The sequence below is a fragment of the Pezoporus occidentalis genome, unplaced genomic scaffold (assembly GCF_034315485.1).
Source record: "Pezoporus occidentalis ecotype Australia unplaced genomic scaffold, CSIRO_AGI_Poc_V1 ctg84, whole genome shotgun sequence".
NCBI classification, from domain to species: Eukaryota; Metazoa; Chordata; class Aves; order Psittaciformes; family Psittacidae; genus Pezoporus; species Pezoporus occidentalis.
Genome location: NW_026916203.1, coordinates 1,919,188 through 1,944,804, shown reverse-complemented (window position 1 = coordinate 1,944,804; position 25,617 = coordinate 1,919,188). Strand labels below are relative to the sequence as shown.

Below are 25,617 nucleotides of genomic sequence, written 5' to 3'. Positions count from 1 at the left end.
TACATTAGAGGCATTAATTGAGAGGTTAAGTCACTTTCTAGATTGCTTATTAATTTTGATTCAATATTCCAATTTGACATATACAGCTCTACTAGGTGTTGGCAGCATAAGAAAACAACCTGTGGTATAACGCAGTGAAAGTCTTTCTTTTTGAGGTATGATGACTCAGCTTTTCTCTTAGGGTATTTCCATTAATGTGGATTCACAATTGGATTATTTGGAGGCAAACCTCGATTTTTCATCATGTTCCGACAGTGTAGTAATCTGGTTCTCACATTTATGTATCTTGAGTTATTTTCATGGAAGACAAGAAATTATTTCAAACATACAAATATTTAATCATAGATTGCTGTATCATTTTATATTCCTCTACAGAACTCTTCACAAAGAAAACCAATACCAACCTTAACCTTGATTGTAACTGTCAGTCTTTAATAGGCATATTTTCTGTTTTCATTGAATTGGTTCTTGTTTCTGTCAGCTTGCCCTTAACAATCTATCAATTTTGCTGCAACTCTTTAAAATTATTTCCAATTTTATAAAACTTTTAGTGTTCTTCCATTTCCGAACATTTTCCTTTAATTTATTCCTTGCTGATTATTTGAATAATAACGAAATTTGCAGGTAAGATGTTACCATACACTGAGAGTCCTGGACACTTTTTTCCTTTTTTTTTTTTTTTGATAGAAAATGGTCTCAATTTCTTAGCGCAAAACACATATTTGGGACATATAACCCTATTTCATACTGTTGTCAGGAATGTACTTATATTTAATTATGCTAATAACTGACCTCTGTTTTGTGTGTGTATTCTGGAGAGGATCAAGAGTGAAATAAAAAGAGTAGGGAAAGAAAAGAAAGTACAATAAAAAGGTGCCATGGTTAAGATACTGCTTTTTTGGTATGTACTATATCAAAATTACCTTAATTATTTCAGTATTTAACACTCCTAAGTAGCATACTCTTTGCCTAGTCTTATTACCAGTTTGAATAAATTATAATCTAGATACATACTGTAACTCTGTAACCTTTTCAGAGTATGTAAATTTAATATAAAGTTTAAGGAAGACCCAATGTCTAAGCAGGAAAAAAAAACAAACAGGCCTTCTAACAATGCAATATAAGGTTATATTTGCATTACAAGCACCACCTTGTTAAATAAAGTAAGAACTGAAATAGAATTTGCTTTGCATTACTGAATGCTAGTCTCTCATTCAGATGGATCTGATGAAACAGTAACTTTTACTGTTAATTTTAAATGAAATTTAATATGTGCATTTTCGTATTTGTTCTTAATCAAGAGCTGTAAAGTTGTTTATCTCTAGTACGGTCTCATTTAGAGAGTACTGCATTACTGGATGTTTGTGGTCATAGAGTTACCTGCACAATGTTGCATTAATTGTGTGCAAAAGATTGTGTCTACACAAAAACAAACAATCACCCCCCAAAAAAATTCCCTACCACCACTAAGGGCAGAAAGAAATAGACTAATTAATTATATATTTCTTTAAAATTCAAAATACTGCATACATCTAATCTAATCATGTAATAACACAGAAAGTCTTTGTAAGTTTTATTACTGAATCATTTTTACATACACAATCTGACAGCAGGTAAGGAAGACTGTCTTTAACTATAAGAAGCTAAAATACAGACAGTGACAGTGTCTGTATTAAACTGTAACTCATAAGACTTTTTCCCATTATTATTATGATTGTGATTTTTCCCATTATTCTTATGATTAAGATGAAGCTCTTCCACATCCAAAAATGTAGTCTGCACCACTAAGATCAGAAGGCTGATTGTGAGAGTTTATCTAAGCTTGATCAGGCACAAGAAGATGAAAAAAAAAGAAAAAAAGTCTAATTGCTCCCTAAAGCTGCAGAACACAGCAAACTCATTTTATACTGTCCACCCATATACACCTGATCTTGACTAAGTCAGACAGAGGTGGCTACAGCAGCGAGCACAACCAATACAGAGATGGTATTGCCACTGCAGGTAACAGGCAGAAGTGCAGAAACAGCATTGCTTGAAGTGGCATTGCTCATTATGCCTGAATATGTTCCTAGGTGATACAACTCTTCCCACAAAGTTTAAAAGAGAAGGAACACATAAAAAAAGGGTCATGTTGTTTATCATACTAGAGTACAGGCCAGAAAGGCAAAATGACTACTAGCCAATCACAAGGAGTTTCACTTGTATCCACACAGTTGCTGTACTTTTTCATGCTTGCTCATTACCTTGTCTCCTATGACTTAAGAGTAACCACACTACGCAAAATCCTTACAGAGTGTTCCCTACAATAGCACTGATACTAAACCTTCCCAACAGGCACAGAATGTACCTAAACCAAAGCATGTGCAATTTTAACAAGTATCCCTATCTCATTTGTTGAAGTTGATGCCGACAACTATAGCAGCTACAAGCTCCAGATTTTGTCCTGTCACCCACAGTGTTTTAACTATGTAAAAACAGAAGGTGCAAACTGCAATGTGGCACATCCATTTCTACTCATTATATTACCCAGGTTTTACTGTACACAAATCTTGGAAACACGGGACAATGAAAGAATGTGCAATTAACAGGCATTACTTAAGTTTATCTTTACTCAGAAGCACCAAGTGCCTGTAATAGAGCAAGTCTGCTGTAATTCCAAGAAAGGCAAGATTTATATATCCAAGTAAATGTGTTATGCACTGATGAGCAGCATAAAATTGACATAATGGTTCTTCAGGGCTATAAACATGTTTTCTTTCATAGTTTAATTGACAATGACTAGATGGACCTTTTCTCTATAATTGTAACTACAGTAGAGAGCAATTAGACAAATCATCACCACTACAGTTTTCCACACATATTAACTAAAAAGCAAAAGTATGGGATTCTCAATCACCTTTTCATGCTGATATTACAGCAGAACCGCATTTTACACTTACATTCATGAAGGCTGGAATGAAAAAAAATTTCTTAAATCATATACAATAATGAAAATTGAAAAATATGTAAGAAATACTCTACATCTTATCTCCCAAATACTGTGTCCTCAATGAACACTTGTGTCCTTCACTATTACCATAATAAAAGATTCTTTTCTTGACAATTCACACTTTCACTTATCCTTTGACTCACACTGAGCTCCTGTTTAGTAATAGTAAAATGAGTATCTAGTTTTATATAGACACAATCTAAACCACCTATATATGTCGAAAAGGAATAGTGATTCTTCACAGTCGAATTTTACATCGAACAATTCAGTATTAGAACTGTGTCCTCATTTTTCAGTACTCGTTCCTCTCCTCTACAGATACTGTGTGATACCAAAGGTGAGATGGCAAAAAATTAATATATTCCGATCTTTCTGCTACGCATTGATCAAAATACCCATGACTGCTAATGGCAAATTACAGAATATCCTATTTTAGGAAGGGATTACTTCTCCAGATAGATATGGACAGCTACCAGCACTGTAAATGTGGAAAACCAGTGATATTAATTTCTTATAGAATGTGTGTTATTCGGATTTTAATCCTGTTTTTAAAAATGATGTTATGATGAGCTTGGAAAACCGTATGAATTTTTTAAGACTGAGAACAAGTACATGAAACAGATTTAATGATAAAATATGATTATATTATTAGCTTTAATCTAATATTTTAGAATACTATTTGATCTTGATGTATGACTTTAAAAGTCTTGACACCAGTACATCACTATAATACAAGTACAGCACCAGTAAAACTTCTCCTCCTATGCTCAATCACACGCTCTTTATGAAAAGTTCTGTAGAAAAAAAATCACTTTGAAGTTCCGGAACAAATTCTGTGTAACATGTATGTATATACAGACTTAAGTATATGGATGTTATACAGGATTTAATATTTCAGTGCCAAAAAGTATCTTGAAATTTCAGGAAACATTAATATATTACACTAGATGATGGAATCTTTATGGTAAAAATTGTAGGACATCACTTACGTAGTGTGAGTAAAAATAGTAGTTTAAATCACATGCAAGTCTCACATTCTGACAATACTTTGTAAGAGTAATTAACATTGTATGTATCTGCTGAACTTCTGCTTCCAAAAGCAGAGGGCATTTTGTGCAACTCTTGTCTCTAAACATTTAGAAGTGCATTGCTATTCAAATGATGCTTTTTAACTTGAATATAGCTGGATTACTTATCTAAACTATACCACCATTGTTTTGTAAGACACTATTAAACTCAGAGCTGTTGCTTATCCAAAGTACATACAAAATTTAATTATTTGCTTTCCCTGTAGCTTTTTTAGGATGTAAATGAACAATATATATGAATCTTCATACAACAATATGACATCGTAACAGAAGTCACTTTGATGCAAATATCTGTTTAATACCACTACTTTCAAGGCATTTGCTGAAAAAGATTAATTGTGATAGGCAACAGGCAGTATACAAAGTGTGCATGCTTCTAAGGCTCTCTCTCCTGATAAAATGGCTAACATAATCTGCAGTCTCAGAAGGAGATGCTTTACTTTGCAACACTTTTATTTTACCCTTTGAACACTCAAAGTATGCAAAAACAAGCTGGAAAAAGAAGTGTGACAAAATAATTGTCTGAAATTAAATTGAAGATCCAGTGATATATTTTACCTGCAAGGTCATTTTTTGAGTCCTTGCCATATATGCATTGGAATGTCTACTAAAACAATTACTTCAAACTCATCACCTTAAACCACCAGTGGACTATAGTACAATATTAGTTTTGTTCATCCACTGTCAAACTGTAGCATGCAGGGTCTGGAATTACAGCTTATGATTGCAAGGACAAATTTACTAAAACACAGAGGCCTTCTCATCATTCACAAGCTAGGTAGGGCAGAGGGCTGAAGCATCATCTTGCCAACATGAAGACTGGGCTGGAGATTGTGTTAAATGCTGTACAAACAGGAGATATGGGCTTGGACCAAAATACTAACGATAAAGAAAACAACAAAGACAAATAAAGGGTAATGCCCAAATAAACTGGAAAGGATGATGAGTGGTAAGTGAACTCAAGGACAATTAAGTGAAGCTACTGACAGCACCAGGACAGTTCATGAAGAAAAAGTACCAGAGAGCAAAAACTGCCAACAGACAAAATTAACAGAATAGTATCAGATAATGCCACTGTAAACTGTAACATTCAGAGTGGTGGGGGCTGTCAAATAGCCTTAGATCCATCCCAGTCCTTTCCCACAGATCCTGTCAACTGTAGCCCTCAAACTGTCACTGTCTTATGGTCCACCCAGTAAGCCCACAGCTACTCTGTGGTATCGAGACAACAGGGTACATTTTAACATGAATTATTTCCAAATAACATGGTTTAATTTCCAATATAATTCTTGTTTCAAGCATGGTTACTTGTTTGAAAAGGCCTAATTTACTGGGAAAAAGTCCATTGTTCAGCTACATTTTGAATAATGTTTTGTAATCATGCTATTCATCTCTGTTACAAAAGACATCTATGCACTAAAAAAAAAACAACAAACCAAAACCAGGAACAAACTAAAAAGGTTATACAGTATGTTATTTACACAAGAGGAAAAAAAATACAGAAATTTAGGATGAACTCAGGAAACTTAAAGGCTAAATTCTGTGTTCATTAGATGTCTAGATGTCTTAACAATCAAATCTGAATTGAAGCCAGTAAAAACTGAATAAACATTAATGTTTTAATAAGCCTGTAAATGAGAGGATAAAGACTAGGGTAAGACCTAGAGAAAAAAAAAATATTAACACTTGTTATTATTTCTATCCTGTCAGTTTCCATTTAGGCAGCCAATACAAAAACCACTTCAGGGAGATTTTTTAAAGTCCATCCATCACTTACAGCCACTTGCAATGCAAAATTATGCATAAATATTTTCCAAAAAAGGAAAAATCAATGTGAAAACAGCAAATTCCTTTCATTTCTAGAAGGTACATGCTTCATATTTACTGTACGTTACTATGCAGTTTTGTGCATTCATTGTATCGTGTTTGGAACAGTCCTGAGGGAGACCAACCTATCGGTAATTCTTTTAACACACAGACAATAAAACACCATTATATGTTTTGTGATTGGTATGTTAGCAAAAAATGTCTGCAACAGTGAAAATTCAAACCAACTTTTGTACTGCTTTTTAAAAATAATCTAGTTTTCACACTGTTTTGCCTTATTTATTTCCTAACACTCAGAGGTATTCAGATTCATAGATACATTAATAGGTCACCACTTAGATCAGAACTTATCAGGACTTATTTCTGCAAACTTCATTCAGCAAATATTTGTATTGTCTACAGAGCTACATATACTATGTAGGAAAGATATGAATGAAAACAATGTTACAGGCAAAAATAAAATCGTATGTGCTACTGAAAACTTCTGAGATGCTTATTTTACAAACTCATCCTCAGATTTCAAATACTTTAGCAAATTTTTAACTGCCTGCAGTAGAGTGATAAGATTTTTTTCTCAAAACAAGACAATATTTTACTTAGAAAATGAGATCTGTCAAGCATAGTGACAAAACGTATTTTGGAGTATCAACTATAATCAACCACATTTTTTTAGGTAAGAATGACACAAGAATCTCCTCATAGTTCAAACTTTTTTTGCTAATAGCACATTTAAAACAATTGTTTAGCACTACAGGTAAAGAGATTAGGGAATACAGAAGAGGTTATTCTGATGAGTTGTCTACAAAATACTTCTGTATAACACTCACTCTCTGAAGTGTAATTCATGTAGACTGCCATTCATTAAGCTGCAGGAATTATCATTAAATATTTTGTAAAAATTAGCTGATACAGCAAACAGCATCTATCTAGCCTTGGTTTCCAATTAATGTTTGGAAAAGTAAAATATTACTAGTAAATATAGGTTTTAGTTGCATTTCAATTCTCTTCTTTTGAATTCCAAATGCTAATTTTTTTAAAAAAAGCATTTTACCCTGGAAGGTTATAGAGTGCTAAAATGAAATGGATTTTTGTGTTTCAATGATGAATTGAGGGTTGAAGGTAACCTGAAATTTCTAAGGTACTATTGCTATTCCACAAAACCAGGAATGTCCATTACAGTCAACTCCAAGCTATAAAAAATACTCTCAATTCTGTCTACTGCCATCAACAAGACCAGAAATATGCAGGAAAACAATCCAAATGGAGATCACTAAGGACAACTATGTTGTTCAGAATGTTTGTGCTCAGTTGTCACAGGGGCATATAATACTATTTTAAATTCCTGCCGCAGTTTCACAGGCCAGAAGACTACTAATGGAAGAAAACCTATGAAAGCATGTTTTAATTTTCCCCTGCTGAAATACTAAAGGATGGCACAAACTTTTTAAACCAAATTCAGCTGGTCAATATTTAATTCATGTCTGAAAGTAAAAATGGGACTACAGTTTGCATTATAGACAAATGCTTTCTTTAAAGTCTAAATGATCGATTACATTTTTGTTCTATTAACTCAAAGTTTTAAACATTCTTAGAACCCAGAAATTGAATTTACATATATTTCTATGAGAAGAGTCAATGACTAGCTTCACACTATTATAAACTATTTTTAGGGAGTGAGATTATATATCAGTAAACACAAGTAATACACTATTAATCTGATTTTTTAATCAAACTATTTAACAATTTTAGTTTTTATGCAGTTTTTGAAATACAGGAGTAACAAAATATCTATCAAATCTATCTCTATCAGGTACCTTAGGAAAGGCATTCTCTCCATGTAGCCTACGTATGGCAAAATTTAAAGGATCACTTTAAAAAAAATCACCATCACTGCATACAGTTTTACAGAAAAGGAAAGCACTGAAAACTGTCAGTAAAAAGAAATATATATATTGTAAACAACAGAGCTATAAAATCTGAAGGTGAGACCTTCTGCTCTATGTACTTTATTCACAGTAGGAAGCTACTTTCAGCATCTGGAAAGACTGCATGTATATTTCAATGCCATCTGATGGACCTTGCTTAGTAACATTTGTTACACTGCTCAGCCTAACAAGCGTACTGCTACGCCCTGTTGATGGATAGCTGCCGAGATCAGGATGGAAAAGCGACTTCTACCATACAATGATATCTAGACTTTTCAAGTAAACTTTACCTGAAAGAATTCCAGTAAGGAAGTGTGTATTTAAACCGTTCTTTTTAGTGTGTATTATAAAAGCAGGTATCTTCTCAGTCACAGAAAATACAAAATCAAGTTAGTCAGATCCTAGGTTATTTATCAACATGCTGAAAATATCTGAATCAATGTATTTTGTATTATGTAACAAGAGTAAAATTAACTAAAAACTATAAAAGGCCTTTCGTCCCCTGTTTGTATTGTGAAAACCAGATTTATTTCCGTATTCTTCCAAACCAGTATGCCCTTTTTCTGATAAATCTACTGGGCATTACCTAAAAACTTAGTGGCTCTTTGCACCCTCCCTGCATCCCTGCAGGTATTTATCTACATTGATGATAACCCCCCAAGACTTCTCTTCTTCTACAGGCTGAACAGTCCTATCTCTCTCAGCATGTCTTCGCTTGAGAGCTGCTCCAGTCTCCTCATCATATTTGTGGCTCTTTGCTGGACTCTCCAGTACGTCCATATTTCTTTTGTGCTCTGGATCCCAAAACCAGACACGTACTCTAGGTGTGCCACTGTCCTGGGTTCAGCAGTAGCAGTCATTTTTCTTCTTCTTGGTAGCTGGTGCAGTGCAGTGTTTTGACTTTCAGCTCAGGAACAGAACTGATAGCGATGTTTTGGTTTGGCCAAGGACTTTGTGAGCCTCATGCTCTGCCAGGGAGGAGGGGAAGCCAGGAGGAAGCAGAGACAGGACACCTGACCCAAACTGACCAAAGAGGTATTCCATACCACAGCACGTCATGCCCAGGATGTAACTGGGAGTTAGCCGGAAGGGCTGGGAGACTGCAGGGTTGGAGGAGGTATCGGTCGGTGATTGGTCGGGCTGGGGGGGGCAAGTTATTGGTCGGCTGGCGGTGAGATGATGTATTCTCTTCCCTTGTTACTTCCTTTATCATTGATGGTAGCAGTAGTGATCTGTGTTATACCTTAGTTACTAAACTGTTCTTATCTCAACCCGTGGGAGTTGCATTCTTTTCGATTCTCCTCTCCATCCCTCCGAGAGCAGGGGGAGGGCAAGAAAAGGGGGGGAAGTGAGCGAACGAATTACCTGACTGGGTTTAAACCACGACAGGCACAATGCCAGTGAACGCTCTACAGATTATGAAAACGGTTTCCAGTGAAAAAGGCAGGTTATTTTTAATGAGTGGTGAGATTGGAACTCCGAGGCCTGGAAACACTCTGCCCCTCTGAAAGTCAGCTGTACAACCTAGCTGAGTTGCAGCTCCCTTCTGCCACACAGAGATGAGTATTTACCAGTTTCTTCCTCACTTCAGGAGAATAAAGGCTAGATGCATGGACTGGGGGACATCTCAGTCCTCAGTTCTGAGAATCAGTCGATCATAATCACAGGGTATGCAGAGAAGTTACTGAAACTCCAATCCAAACATAAGTCATTGTTGACCTTTTTTTTTTTCCCATTTGCGTAACTCACTTGTTCATTGCTTGTATCCTACAGGCATCACCATGATCACCATTTTCTGCCTAAGTTACTGCTTACTTTCCTCATTACATTATTACTGCTAATCCCAGAACTACCTAGTCATTCATCCTGTCAACTCAGCTTCGATTTCATTACTGTCTTCCTCTTCAAGCTTACTACAGCTTCTCAAAAGTACATTAATTTTTCATCTCCTTTACAAGCCGGTACTTACTTGTTAATCTTGAATTTCAAAAGCAGAAAATGAACCACATTTAACATCACAGAAAATTCAGCATATACCAGCCACCTTTGATTTTAACAAGAGAAAAGGGGGGAATCATTGAGTTAACCTGATCAGGATTGAAAGCAATTAGCATATACCCTGTTTTATGATGGCATGATCCCACCAATAACATGGGTCTTAAGCCCACATCCAGATGAAAAAACAAAAAAAGTAACAACAAAACACCAAAATTGCTGCATTATTTTCAATTTCAGTTTATAACCCATGTATACAGGAATAGCCTAAAGCAAATTTAGAACATGGTTATATGCCTTTCAAATACTATTTATAATGGGTATACTGATAGACTTTAAGCAACATAGACAGTGCAGTAAACCACTGAGACAGCCACCCTTTCTTCTTTTTTTTTCCCCCAAGTACTGTGTCTATTCTGACTGCATGGTGAATTATAGGTTGCAACCTTAGAATGCACCGTAACTGCAGTTAAGGATTACACCTTCTACTCTAAGCTCTAATAGGCTGGAATCTTTACTTTTCTGTACTACTTCAAATTATAACACTGCAAATATTTTACCTGTACAGAAATGATATATATACAAAACCTTTCCGTTTTCTTGATGCACTAAGGACTCAGATTTATACCACAGTCATTTCCATGCCTTCAGGGAACATTACACTTTCTTAATTTCTGTAAGGAATGTCAGACAGAAAACAGTCAAGCCACATTTGTGTCAAGTCTGCCATTTTTAATTATTAGCAGTCAACTCTAAGAAATTTCTTCTTTAGCTTGACAAGTGCATACCTATCTTCCAATTTTTTTTTTTTATGCCACAATTCATAAAATTGTTTAGGCTGATGCTAGCCCCTTGCACCAAATTAATAACTAATCACAGGAGATATTTATCATCTCAATTTTTTTTACATGAGAATTGTCAGACTTAATCACCCTCCTCATATATTCACTATTTAGAGAGCTTCATTTATCACACATTTCAGCAGTGTGACAACAGTGGACTATTTTTCCCACTTCTCAAGTACACAAAGAAAGATAAAAGAGTGGCAAATCACGACAATAGGCTGAAAGTTTTACTCTTTCCAATAACATTGATTTCAACCAGAAAATCATTCCTAAAAACTATTTAATACCATCATAGAAATAGACAGCAGGCTAAAACATGGACAGTTAAATGGACAGTTACACTGGATTATAGAAAATACATTCTAACCATTTTTACCATTGATTAAACTTTGCAGACATCATGAGAGTGATCTGTTCCAATCAACTGTTATCAAAAAATAATTTCTTCTATAACAATGCCAAGAAACCGTTCTCAGAAGCCTTTATAAAGCAGGTTCAGGGCTTATAAATGGAAGCTGAAAGGGCTACTACCTCTGACGAGGATAATGATTTGGGGGATGTACGGAAACATACCCCATATTTTTTTTCAAACCATTTGCAGACTGGACTGTGAAGTAACATAACATTTAAAACAAAGTTACACAGAATGGCAAAAATGTGTGGCCCCAGCTAGATTCCACAAGAAATACATCTCACATTCCTGGGCATCTATGATGTCATTCTCATACAGTATTGTGCAATAAGAGGAATTATGAACACCTGTTTTGATAACTCACAGTAAGAATCATGCAACTTCACATTTTAAGGATAAAACCTGACCCGCAGAAACCTGTTCTTAGCTATGAAATGAAAACCACTGCACTGAGTGCAGATGCCAATGAGTCTGCAGAGTGGTTGGGGCTGCCCTGTTTGGACACAGCTGAGCTCCTCAGTGAAAGCATCTTTAAAAATGGGAAAATCATTCTAAACCAAACCACACCAAACACGAAGAGGGGAAGGGAATACAAAGAGCATGTGAAACAGCAGTACAAAAACCATGGTCAGGGAAGGTGGAGGTGGAGGCACTTCATTGCACTGGAGCAGACACCTACTCTACAGTGAGTGGAGGAACCCACTCCAGAGTAGACGAGCACTCCTAAAGGAGCTGTGGAGCATTCAGAGCCCGCACAGAGCAGAAGGAACTGTGAGGAGAAAGGAGCAGCAGAGAGGAATCATGGTATACTGACTGTAACACCCCAGCACACGGTTCCTCCCACAGGAGACAGTTTTCATGTGAGTCATTCTCACAGGCTTCAGCTTGTCAAGATTTCTTCCAGTGTGGGTCCTTTCCGCAGGGTACAATCTCTTAGGAACAGTCTGCTCCAGTGTGGGTCTCCCACATGGTCACAAGTCCTGCTAGAATATGTGCCCCAGCATGGGCTCCTCTCCATGGGTTGCAGTTCCTGCCAGGAGCCTGCTCCGGCATGGGCTTTCCATGGGGGTCATGGAATATCCCGCTGCTCCAGTGTGGGTTCTTCCATGGGCTGCAGGTGGAATGTTGTCCACCAGGGACCTCCCTGTGCAGCAGGGTCACAGCTGCTTCACCATGGGCTGCACCACAGCCGCAGGGGAATCTGCTCTGGTGCTTGGAGCATCTCCACCCCTCCTGCACTGACCTGGATGTTTGTTTTCTCTCACGTATTCTCACTCCTCCCCTGGATTCTCTTAACAGAGGTTTTTACCTTTCTTAAATACATTATCACATGAGTGATTCACTCAGCTTTGGCCAGTGGTTGGGCTGTTTTGGAGCCAACTGGAACTGGCTCTATCGGATAAGGTGGAAGCTTTTGGCATCTTCTCACACAAGCCACCCCTGCAAAACACTGCCATATAAATTCAGTACAAGATCCCAAGCTGGAGCAAAGAAGCGTGAGGATGGAGTAGCAAAGGTGAAGTCTTATGAACTCGCCACAACCCTTGCTCCCCACTGCCCTGTGCTGCTTCAGGGGGAGGAAATAAACTAATTGGGAATGAAGGATTAAAGCTGAGACTGGACAAAGGGGAGGGCGAGGGAAGGTGGTTTGGTTTTGCCCTTTTTTCCCCACTGACTATTCTACTATATTTTTAATTGGCAATAAATTAATCTTCCCTAAGTCAAGTCTGGTTTGCCCATTACACTAACTGGTGAGTGACCTCCCTGTCTTTATATCAACCTATGGTGCTTTCCATCTGATTTTCTCCTCCTGTTCTGCTGGGTGAGGGGACTGACAGAGCAGCTGGATAGGCATCAGGCAGCTAAGCCAACATTAACTCACCACTCTGGACTAATCACAAGGGATTATTTTTTTGTAATCACTTAAAAAGAAAAAAGACACAGAATTTTAAGGAGATCATTTACCGAAGCATGCTGATTCTCTCTCTCCAAGTTCTATGCTTTATTTTGAAATGTAAAAGCCAGCCTTGATTCATTTTACAAAACACATCTGCAGGGTGAAGCAAATTATTTTATAAATTTAATTTAAAACTATGATATTCAAAAGCATGTAATTTTAAAAGTAAAATTGATTTGTGTTACATTATAGAGCTTTTTATGCAGTTCAGGTTTCTAATGCAGCTGACTAAATAGCTGATAAATATGCAGAGAACTCAAAGGAGATCATCTTTCAGATAACACTGAAAAGATGAAATTAAATTAGAATTAAGAAATGCTAGTATTCACCTAGAACGATTCATAACAAATACTGTATAAAAGTACAGTTACTTTTCTGGAAGGCTCTACTATATCCCCAAGTCCAGATTATAAAAAATGACAGGAATAAGAACCACTGCTCCTGAAGCACATTTCCACCTCAGTCAGATCAAAGGTGATAAATACAAAGATGCTGTATTAGCATTTGTAGTCACCATACATAAAACAAACATCTGCCTCTGTAAAATTACAGAAGCATGGTGACAGTTATATATATTTTTTTAGCAGTAATTTGATTAAAATAATTTTCACCCTTAAAATACAGAGATTTATAGTGCCAGGAAAAGAAGATTAATTTGATTATCTTTCTTGAAAATGATTTTAGCATTCACTAATCCTGCATGTTATAAAAAACATACTGTAAGAGCTGAGCTACTATTTTGATGCTCACGTCTGCTGGTGAAATGCTGGGGCATTCACATACACCAGCAGCTCTGAGACTAAACACAATGAGCTAATCACCCACTGAGATCATCTTCAGCACTGTGTCCTCTACCCAAAACACATCCAGGCCTTAGCAGCTGCTCCCAAGGCTGATTACATGGGTTCATGTGAACTCATGGTAGGCAGTCAGCACACATCATTTAAATACTTTTCTAACTTATGGAAGGCCACATTAACAATTTACTCTGCTAACTAACAATGCAGAACTACCTGCCTGTGAATAAGATTTGACAAATGCATCAGTTATTTTCTAAAATCTTTGTTCGCTTTTATCTAGAGCTAATTTGAATAATTAAGCTTAAATTTGTAGTCAAGTTTTACATGTTGGAAAAGTACTGACAGATATGACCAGAAATAAACACAAAATCAAAAGAACTACAGAGACAAAAGTCAACAATCTAATAGTCAGATATAACATCAGGTCATCTGTAATTGCTGGAAAAGGTTTCATTTTCTCGTTAAGCTTCATAATTCTAACTATATTCAACATGAAGTTTTACAGTTATATGAATATAATGAAAATGTATACTTTTTATTCTAGTAATTCTAGTAAAGTAATTTCAAGAACTGTTTGACATCAGTTTGGATCACATTTCATAGACTACCCTACTCAAAATGGTCAGGCACAAAGGTATAACATTTCTAAGTACTTTAATTAAAACCTGAAAAGTGATTGTCTTTTAAATATATATTCTTCTTCTTCTTACTATTTCTTCTAACTTGCTTAAAGTTTTCCATTACAGTACCCTGATTCTGAATATGAAAATATGTATATGTCTCTACAGACAGAGAGATATGAGGCAACTAAATGTTTTTATAACCACAGTGAAGTTCAGATAAGGGTCTGGCCTAAACTTACAAAACCAAAAAAACAGTCTTAAGGCTAAACAGACTTATAGTCAAAGTTCAATGGTACTTCCTATTTAACAAATTTCAATTTTAGTATTTCTAGAACATTACACTTTCACCAAAGTTTAAGCTCATCTGCACTTCAGAACATCCTTAAAAGACTTCAGAAAACTTTGAAGGAGAGTGTGTTAAAAAGAAATCTGTAACCATAAGGAAGAAGTAAAATTGCCAAAACAGTCTATTTCTTTTTGTTTAAGGAACAAGTTATAATAAACCAACCTGTTAAACATAATTAAAAATGTTCTTTCCTGTATACCCTGAGGTAGTGGTTTTGCTCAATTTTCTCATTTTAAAAGGAAACTTCTGCTTCTTCATTCTCAATATTTTTCATTTTTCATCTATATAACTATACAGCCTCTGTGTGCATTTACTTAATCTTGATAAAAAAGAGGGAACACAGGATAGGAGGCATTCTGGTCAAAAGGAAAAGCTAAGGTAATACCTACTTATTCTTTCAGCCTCATTCTAGACAGTCTCTTTGCCAAAAACATTTGTTTCTTTCTAAAAAAGGATTTGTTTCTTTCTAAAAAAGATATTAATTCCACTACTTAACCCACAAGCAGTTTATTTTTCCTTATGTAATCAAAAATGTTATTTACTGCTTGTATGCACAAAAATCTGATTAAATCCTGGCTGACTACTAAAGGAGTCATAACTGCAATTGTAAATTTCAATCACACACAGTAAAGAGAACATTCTCATGGAATTCACAGGAAACAGATTAGTGCTGCCATCCACTTATAACTAAACCTTTCTCCACTAACAGAAATATTCACTCTATAAAATATGTGTTTAGATGATTTACCCAAAACAAGCAAGAATAAGCATGCAGAAAAAAACTGCTTTCTTCCATTTATCTCCTCCACCCTCTGAGCCATAAGGAATTATTTTCAACTGGCTTTGGATCCTATAACAAAGTTACCTGTCATTAATGATCCAGTTCAGACACAGATTGAGGGAATTAAGGTTTTTGCATCTCTTTACTATTTCCATCACGGTTTCATTGTCCAGTTCTGTGATATGACGCAGATCCAAGCTGGAAAGATTTCTTAGCTATTGAGAAAAAAATGATAGAAATAGTCTGAAATTGTTCACTACATGACTGTTATAAAACCTATAAACTTTCTGGAATCACATATAATATGTGCAAAATAGTCAAGAAAGATAAGATTACTGTATTTTTCACAAGAAGAAAATAAATTCCAATAGAATCCAACTTTAGTAAATTTGGAATTCAGGCACTCAATTACTCTGTGAAGTCAAGATATTCCCACTCATGGACCAAACCACCTATAAAAGGGACCAAGGCCTTCCTCCTTTTAGCCATATGGAATATAAATACCAAGGTAACATTACAACTTATTTAATTATAAGAAAAATATGGCATCAAAGGAACACATCTCTGCTTAGATTCAAATGCATGTGATTAAAGACTCCAGAGTCTAAGCCTTTCAAACTAAGTAAATATTACAAACTCCTTGGAAAATACAGTATTTATCCTGTAGTCTTACCAGCTCAGCCATCAGTACCAACTTGGATATTCTGAACAACAAAAGTTGTAGTCACAGAACAGTATCATTAGGATTTATGCACCGATTAATCTGATTACTACTGTTAATCACTACAATGTCCTTAAAAAGCAAACAAAACCATCTTACTATTTTTATGAGCTATGGATTTAAAGGAGAAAATTTTTACAGATTTCTGCAGTATCCTTAAATAACGAATCAGTTTAGTCATAATAAATTCCAAGTGCTGTTTGCTTTTTAAGCTGTCTGAAATAATCTCTGGCATACTCTAAAAAATAATCGCATTAGGCAATACTGACACCTTAATTAAATTTACTTTCCCTGTAAGAGACAAAAAAATAATCCTATTCAGTGATTTAAGTCACGAAGGATTTGGTTAAGTAAAGGCATACAACCGAGATCATATAATTGGTCCACTTCAGTAGCTAATTATTAAATCAGTGTATTTAACAGAAATTTCTTCTACAGAAATTGGTGTTGTGGTATTTTGTTCCAGAAGTTTTAACATTCTCGAAACTGAAGCTGAAGATAAACCATTACTGCTTCCAAAAATCCTGCAGAACAAGCATAAAAGTAAGGAACCTGACCACTGAGAAACAACTGCAGGGTATGTCTATAGGACAATAATATTCCCATTATTAGGATATTACCACAGGTGTACTGTGGAGGCATTTGTTGTAATCCCATTGAACTTCTGATTATCTTATTTGCCTATTAGGGAGAAAAGCTCATAATGATTGATATTGCATTGGTAAAATGGACAGATTTTACAAGCTCTGTCTCTCTGCATCTTACAGATACTGCTCTACCAGGAAGTTTAAAGGACTTACCTGCTAAGCACCCAAAAAAAGCTCACAGCCTATCCCTCATTTTTTCTGCATAAATTACAAAGAGAAATGGAAACTTAGAGCAACCTTAATTTTCTTCGTCTTCATACAGCTATTCACATTAGATACTTCGTCCTTTATACCATGTTGGCAATAACGTGGCCAGTGCTTATGACATTGGGAATATACCTACTGGACAATGCAACAATGCATATGCTCTATGACAGTAAACAAATATTTATCAGGAGACCTCAAAGACAAGTAAAAAATTTTCCCATTTAAAAACAAACAAAACCCCACAAAAAACTATAAAAAGCACACAGAATTTTTAACTAAAATATGCTTTCTTTAGGGACCACACTCTTCTTATGAGCAAGTGAGAGTCTTCTTTCAGTATTACTACTCCCAGATTAAAAAATCTGGACTTACACTAGGTCATTGCTTTTTTTAATAACAGTTTAACTCACATGGCTTCAATTTAGGTAAGAGATAACAGTATCTACCTCACTGAGACAATAACAGATACAGAAGAATGAATTTACGATTTCCCAGGGAAAAAAAACACAAAAAACAAAAACAAAAACAACAAAAAAAAAACCAAACCCAACAAACCTAATGAAAAAAAAAACACAAAAACCAAACCAAAACAACAACAACAACAAAAAACAAATCTAAACACCAAATCACAACACTTTTGCGTTGTATGGATAGACTTAAAACCAAAACTGAATTCCTACTACTCCTCTTGATCAAATTAATAGGGTTTCCAAGGTAGATTTTATCCTTTACCATCAACAGAGAATTATCATTCCTTCATTGCTTCTTTCCCTCATTCTAATAATAGTCTACAGTTATATTCAATATACACTAACTCAACCATCGCTTGCCTTTTTTACTGTCACATTTATTCATTTTAAACAGCCTACCTGACACCTGACATACTTGGTAGGTAAATTTTTTTTTTATTAGGTACAATGTACTCGATCTAGAAAATCTTACTGTCTTAGAAGTTTGAAGAAATGGCTTAAACTGATACAAGTCCTGAAGTATAATTTGATCTATACAACCTCACTATTGCCACTTCACATAACTGGCTGACTGTCAAGATCTGCAGAACTGGATACACATTCCTGTAAGTACTGGACCTTCTGCAACAACGTTATATCAATCTGAACATGATAGGTGAAAAGAATACCCCTCTACCTATTTAAATCAGCCATATCAACATCTTATTACAGGTCAACGAATTGCTACAAATGTGTGTGCAACCATTTTTCATTAAAATGGACATTAATGTCCTATTTTAAATTTTACCAGAAAAAGTAATTGTAAGGGGATAATGCTACAGTGCTTATTCCTTTATTAATCACTAGTATTATAAAAAAGTTGCAAGAAAAAATACCTGAGTTCTATATTCTACCTCCAACCAGACAACTGGACAGTTGGGATGTTCAAATCTTCAGTGCATACATAAATCTTGAGATTAAAGAAACATACCTTTAATCAGCATTTTTCCAAGGGAAAAGGATATTCTGTGACATGAACACTTAATCTGAGGGCACAAGGATGAACTATCTCTTGTGTTTGGATTGTTGGGTTTTTTTTGTTAATCAAAATCAATTTTCTTCATGCAGCAATACCATTTTATTGAGCAATTTGAGGGCCATTCTTCTACGGATATTGACACTTTTCTTTAATTCTTAATTTTATAGCTCAACAAAGAATGCTCAGCTTGAGCAGAATTTAAACTTGGAACTCAGGTCCAGCAGGCAAAATGTTTTAACTGAAAAAGGAATACTTAATATGATAATATAAATACGCCTGATTTGAGACTGTTCATGTTTCAGATAAATTTCATATATTTTAGATGATAAAAAAATTACTATTACCATTGCAATGGCAGGTAATTTTTCAGTGTTGATGTATGAATATTTAGCTATTATTGTAGGGATCTACCACTAATTATTTTTCTTTTTTTCTTCTGTTCTCCACATGCTTCCACAATTCCTGTAGAGATATGCTTCCTTAACAGTCACAGAACAGAATCATGGACTCATTTATGTTGGAACAGACCTTTCAGACTGAGTCTAAACCTAACACTTCCAAGTCCACCTCTAAACAATTCACAGAAGATCAATCCTCTTCACAACTACATCCAGACTATTTCTGAGATAATGTGTTTATAAGAACTTAATGAGCTTTAAATTCCCATCTTTTGCTAATTACGCTTCATTTTCTTGACACTGTACGTGTAAAAGTGCCTTCAGGGAATAAACAGCTCTCTGACATAAGTGCCCCAAATCACATGTGTGATCAGAGGAAATAAAAACCAGCAACCTGAAAAAATTATAAATCACATTCTTTCTATTATTATTATTATGTCAATACAATTTATAAACTACTTTTTAAAAAGTCACATCCATCAATTTTTACTTAAGAGCTGAAGTAACTGAACTATATTACCAAGATACTGTGTTCCTGAACCAATAATCATACATGGTTTAAAGAACTGGAAAATGACTGAATGGTTTCAGAAGACACTATTTCCCCATAGACTGATATAATGTTCTGCACATTCGCAAATTCCAATTTTTTTACAATACTGCAAAACATTGAGCTCCCATTGCTTGAATAAGAAATAAATGTTAAAAACCTGTCTTAGAATCACAGGTTTAATTTGCATCACTTATAAAAAAAAAAACTGGAAAAGTCCATTTTGAAGAATGCAGGTATATGTAAAAAATGATGCCTGGGAAGAGCGTTGAAAACATAATTTAAAAAAAATATTTAACAGATTCCTTTGCTTTGTATTGTAGCATAGCAAAATACAATAGGAAAGTGAATTACTTTTCTATTAAAGCTGCTACTTCCATGACTGCTAATAATTTTTTTTTACATATTGCATGCATACTTTTTACAAGTTCTGCTATAAAAATAAACATATTGTCCTCCTTTCTACCATTGGATTCATTGTGGAAGAGCTACTTGCATACACATATAATGAGCACATACAGTACCCACTTCACAAGATTTATTTCCAGTTTAGAAACTCCAAAAGTTGCTGCTGGATTACAGTATCACTGATTCTCTCTTTGTGTTATTTATTCAAGCAAATTCAGAAACTTTTGGAATGTTTCACACACTCACAGAGCACTGAAACCCTTACATTTATGCATTCAGTCTTTCTGCATGGCTGTTTTTACTTCATTGCAGCTTGAAAGAAACTGCAGTTACAGTTAGAAACTGCAGAGGTAGAATATCAAATTCTTAAAAATGATGAAAGAGTACCTCTTAGGAGGGACACCATTAACTTCATTCAGCAAAATGATCAGCTTTAGTTTGACAAGACGTTGAAAAGGTTCTCGTACATAATGCTATCACCACATCATTTAAAGTGCCAACCCAATCCTCATGAAGAATCTTCCAAAAATCCCCATGTTCAGAAATCCTTAATGGCTTTTTCCTATGACTGGAAGACTATCACTTAAAAGGACATCTTATTAAATTCAGACAGACTCAAATAAATCATGTGCTAGTTATGAAATACAGTTCATTACATAAATTGATTAAAAAAATGTTTTCTCTAGATCTTGTCAAAGAAGAGCAATCACGTTCCAAGTTAGGAAGCATGATAATTTTAAGATTAGAAGGTATGCTAAAATATTACCACTAAAAAAAAGCATAAAGCAGAGCACTATGTGTCAAAACAAAGCAGTTACTAAAGAAAAGGACCATACAGTACCTTTAAAAAAGGCTCTTGTAAAATCAACTTTGTCATATGTAGATTATCATAATATATCTGTCAAGCTGATAACGCCTGCGCTGAATGAGTTGTAAGTATTTGCTCTATACATCATAATTTTTATCGACTTCTTACTGGCCACCAACTCAGACACAAGCATGACTGAGTTAGGTTGGACATGTCTGTAGGGTAACAATTATGAAATAAACGAACAGTAAAGATCCCATTGTTCCAAAAAAAAAAAAAAATTCTTAGATAAACTGTCATGTACAAGTGATTAGAAGAATAAATTAGAACTTTTTTCTATCAAGATGCTGCCCAAGGATTCACAGATATCTAGATTAAAATGTCTGTCATAAACTTTACCAGACATAGCCTGTCACAGGACATGGTGTAGAAGCTATACTGCTTACATATACTGCTACAAAGCAATTAGTCTTGCTTTTATTTGACAACACAAAGGAAGAAGTTAAGGAAGTGGCTTGGAAATAAAACTTGTCTGTATGTTGAGATTTGATAATACCAGCTGTTAAAATTCTATTACAAGTGCAACAATTAAACTGCTGAGAGGCAACTACCACAAGAGGGGAAGAGAATACCACCAGTTTTGTGGCCAACAGTATAAAATGAAAAAATTACTACTTCACTGGTTATCATATAACGTTTCTTTCTCACACTTGCTTAATGAAGAAAAATTACTCATCTGGTTATTCTGTCTTCAATTTAATTAGTTAATGTGCATAGATACTTTGCACATTTACATCTATTTTCACACTTACAGGAAAAGAAGAAAGTGAAAAGAAAAAATGAACAGCTAAGTTCTTGACAGACAAGGATGTAAAGAGGGAATGAAGTGAGAAAACAAGAAAAAAAATTAACATAGGGAAAGGTAAGTAAATAATAAAGCAAGTCAGAAAAAAAGATGAAACAAAGAAACAGTCATTGCGGATGTAATGAAAACAGAAGGTAAAAACTACAACACTATAGCCACAACATATTCTTCCCTCTTCCACAGAAAAAAAGTTGAGAAACGTTGGTGTAATTTTTCTAATGTCACAGAACAGATCATTCAGATCTTTTGTGACACTCTTTGATACATTACAGCTACAAAGCAAAATAAAACATTCTAGGTCATGAGAACAAACCAGTGGTTTCATCTGGGAGTTTAACAGTGAATTGCATACACACACTCCTTTCCCTTTCTCTCTCCCAGTGTATATATAAGCAGTGCCTCTCATCTTACCCAATAATGATTATTTGCATCAGGTGCATTTTTCGTAGTTTACAATAACTTTAGGGTAAAAAGGTACTAGTGTGATAACATGGTTTTGCTCAAGAAGCAAATTTTTTTGAATGTCACTATATTCAGTAGAAAAATAATGAAAGTATGTCCTGAACATTTCTTCTTTTTCTATAATTCACAACATTTTCACTACATAACCCACATTTACCTATTAGAAATCTCTGTGTTTCAGCAGTGCTGTAATTCAGAATTTTCAAGTGCCAGTACTTTAAAGACAGTCTACATTACTAGGGGAAAAAGACAGTAATAATACTTTTTACACATCCATCAGCCTCAAAGCAATTTCACAACTTCTCACGTGCTGTTGCCTCCAGTTTGCACACAGGAAGCAGACAGAAAGGAGGTAGCTCTGCACAGCCTTGTAAGACCCGCTCATAGGCCATGTAGAGCAAAGAAGAGATTCCACATTCTCTAAGAACATGGGACTGGAATTATTACTAAGCACTTATGAAGTACTAGTTGAGAACTCAATACAAAATTGACCATACAAATATACAGTGGTTAGAACTAAAAAAAAAAGATGAATTCTGGAAAAGACAGATGCAGCAGTTAAAGATTGTGTTCCTACTCCCTAGATATTTGTTTTAACTTCCTGCTGGAGCTTATTTCCTCCTATAAACTGTAGAAATGGAACATGTGTCTATGTCAGCTGCTTCAGTGCAGTTCAGAGCTTTTGTTACTACTGCTTGCTGTACTTCAAGTAACACCTGGCAGAGAAGCAAGGTGGAGGAAACACTACTTACTGCAATCACTTTGGCAAGATTAACCAGGTATCATTTGTCAATAGCTACAGAGTAAACAAGCCTGAATTCCAATGCAACTTCCCAGTCACTGTCTAACTGGGAAAAATCTCCTACTCTTTTTCCCCTCAATAAATCATATCATCCCACTTCCTTCTATATATACCTCAAAGTGACATCAAAAAAATGAAAATATACCATCTTCTTGTGCACAGAAAATCACTCGTATGTAAAAGAGTATGTAGCAAACTTTAACAGAAGACATTATATCATAGAATCATGGAATAGTTTGGGTTGGAAGGGACCTTTAAAGGTCACATAGTGCAAGCCCCCTTGTCCTGGGTTCAGCAGTAGCAGTCATGTTGTTTTTCCTTTGTGGTAGCTGGTACAGTGCTGTGTTTTGACTTCCAGCCTGAGAACAGTGTTGGTGAAGCCGATGTTTTCGGTTGTTGCTAAGTGATGTTTACCCTGACCAAGGACTTTGTGAGGCTCATGCTCTGCCAGGGAGGAGGGGAAGCTGTGAGGAAGCAGAGATGGGGTGCCTGACCCGGGCTAGCCAGGGAGGTATTCCATACCACAGCACGTCATGCCCGGGGTGGGGGGTAACTGGGAGTTACCCGGAAGGACACGGGCTTCCGGGTGGAACTCGTTTCTTGGCCAGTGGTATCGTATTCTCTTCCCTTGTTATTTTCCCTTATCATTGTTGTAGTTGATAGTAGTGGTGGTGATTTGTGTTGTACATTGGTTGCTGGACTGTTCTTGTCTCAACCCGTAGGAGTTGCACTCTTTCGATCCCCCTCCCCGTTCCTCTGGGAGCAGGGAAGGGGAGAGCCCCGGGGGGGGGGGGACACGGACCTCGATTGTTGTCAGCTCGGCACCACTCACTGGGAGTGAGTGAACAAGTTACCTGACTGGGTTTAAACCACGACAGTTCTTTTTGGCACCCAACGTGGGGCACGAGGGGTTGAGATAAGAACAGATCTGACTGGACTGATAGTCATGCGTCACAATGCTGATTTATTGGCTCTCAAGGTTGTTCCTCTTGATCTCACAGTTTCAGTATATCGTATCTTACTTCCATCCGGTATTTGCTGTATTAGTGTTTTTCAAGTGTGGGGCTTGGGCTAAGGTTTTTGTCTCATTGTACTTTATGGTAATGACTTGTAATACAATAGAATCATTGATCATGAAACTGATCTGGCTTATGTTCCCAGTGTGGTCACCACCTTTATACTTTGGGAGGTATATAATAGAAGTGCTTAGCAATTACACATCTTTTTCTCCTTCTCAGGTGCTCAACCTGTGGGGGAGACATCCTTTAACCCTCCCAGTCGTCCCCCCAGACCATTTACATTTGAGAGTTTTGAATTTTTTTAATGGCCTTTTAATGCTGTTGAGACTTGTTTGCTGATGGTGATGGGAATCACCATGCTAACACGCATACAGAGTGTGTTTTACCCACTACTGATTTCAAGAGTTAAGCAGATTCAGGTTTGAGTCTTGTCTGGGGTCAAACGACGATGTAGGAGGACCGAGAGATTTTTCCTGAGGCTGGACAGCCATGAGTGGGAGGGTGTGTGGGACAGTATGGGCAAGTATCTAGGTCAGTGGGCCCCTCCAGTACTTTGGAATTTCACTACCGAACAACTGCAAAATCCAGAAGAATTAGTAAAACACTTAAATGAGGTGTGTGGTCATTCTGGCCATACCAGAGACGGACAAATCATGGCAACGTGCTGGGGCTTGGCCTATGCTTACAGGGCCTTGTTCAACACTATCCAGCACCTTCAAAAGGAAAAGAATGTCAGCGGATCTGAGGGCAAAGCAACAATCGGTACTCAAACTTTGGCCTCAATGAACAGAGCAGCTACCCCAGTGGCAAGTACAGCAGCTGCTCAAACTTCAACTGCAACAGACAGCGCGGTTACCCCAGCTCCAAGCACAGCAGCTACACCACCCCCGGCAACAAGTACAGTTGCTACTCAAACCACAGCGATAATCACTGCAGCCAAACCAGAGGACCACTTTGTACCAATATCGGTTGCCCCTGTACGCAAGAGAACACGCAAAAAGGAGGCAAAAAGGGTGAAGCAAGATGAAGAAACAACGAATTCACCACCCGGTCCAGAATCTGATCAGGAGTCATCATCACATGACGAAGAAGAAGAAGAAGAAGAAGAAGAAGAGGTAACTTCTCGACCTCGGACCTCAACCGAGCTACGGAATATGCAAAAAGATTTTACCCGTCAACCAGGGGAGCACATCATCAATGGGACAATGGGGCTGACAGTCACGAACTAGAAGGTACAGAAGCCAAGCAGCTGGGATCACTTGCTAGAGAAGGGGGAATTGACAAAGCAATTGCAAGAGAGAAAAAGTCCCTAAGCCTTTGGAGGCGGCTCTTGGCAGCTGTGAAAGAAAGGTTTCCGTACAAGGACGATGTTACGAGTCGTTCGGCCAAGTGGACTACTATAGACAAAGGCATCCAGTCTCTGAGGGAATCAGCCATCGTAGAGATGCTCTATCACATCAAGCTGAATAACAGGGATACACCTATAGATCCAGATGAAGTTGAATGTACACGACCCATGTGGCGAAAACTGACACGGAATGCACCGTCATCATATGCCCATTCACTGGCAACAGTAACCTGGAATGACATAGTACCACTAACAGTGGATGAAATGGTTCATAAACTCCGAGAGTTCGAAGACAATCTCACCCCT

General features: G+C 36.4%; 1 protein-coding gene across 3 annotated transcripts in view; it reads right to left on the bottom strand.

The window, feature by feature from the left end:
- FBXL17 (F-box and leucine rich repeat protein 17) overlaps positions 1 to 25,617 on the bottom strand; it is a 297,223-nt gene that overhangs the window by 184,894 nt on the left and 86,712 nt on the right. For 2 of the 3 annotated variants that reach the window (XM_062604241.1, XM_062604239.1), the window contains exon 6: positions 15,673 to 15,803. In XM_062604241.1, coding sequence (XP_062460225.1) covers positions 15,673 to 15,803 — 131 coding nt within the window. Of the gene's footprint in view, positions 1 to 7,916; positions 8,190 to 15,672; positions 15,804 to 25,617 lie in introns of those variants that run through there. The other variant, XM_062604240.1, reaches the window with a different exon arrangement.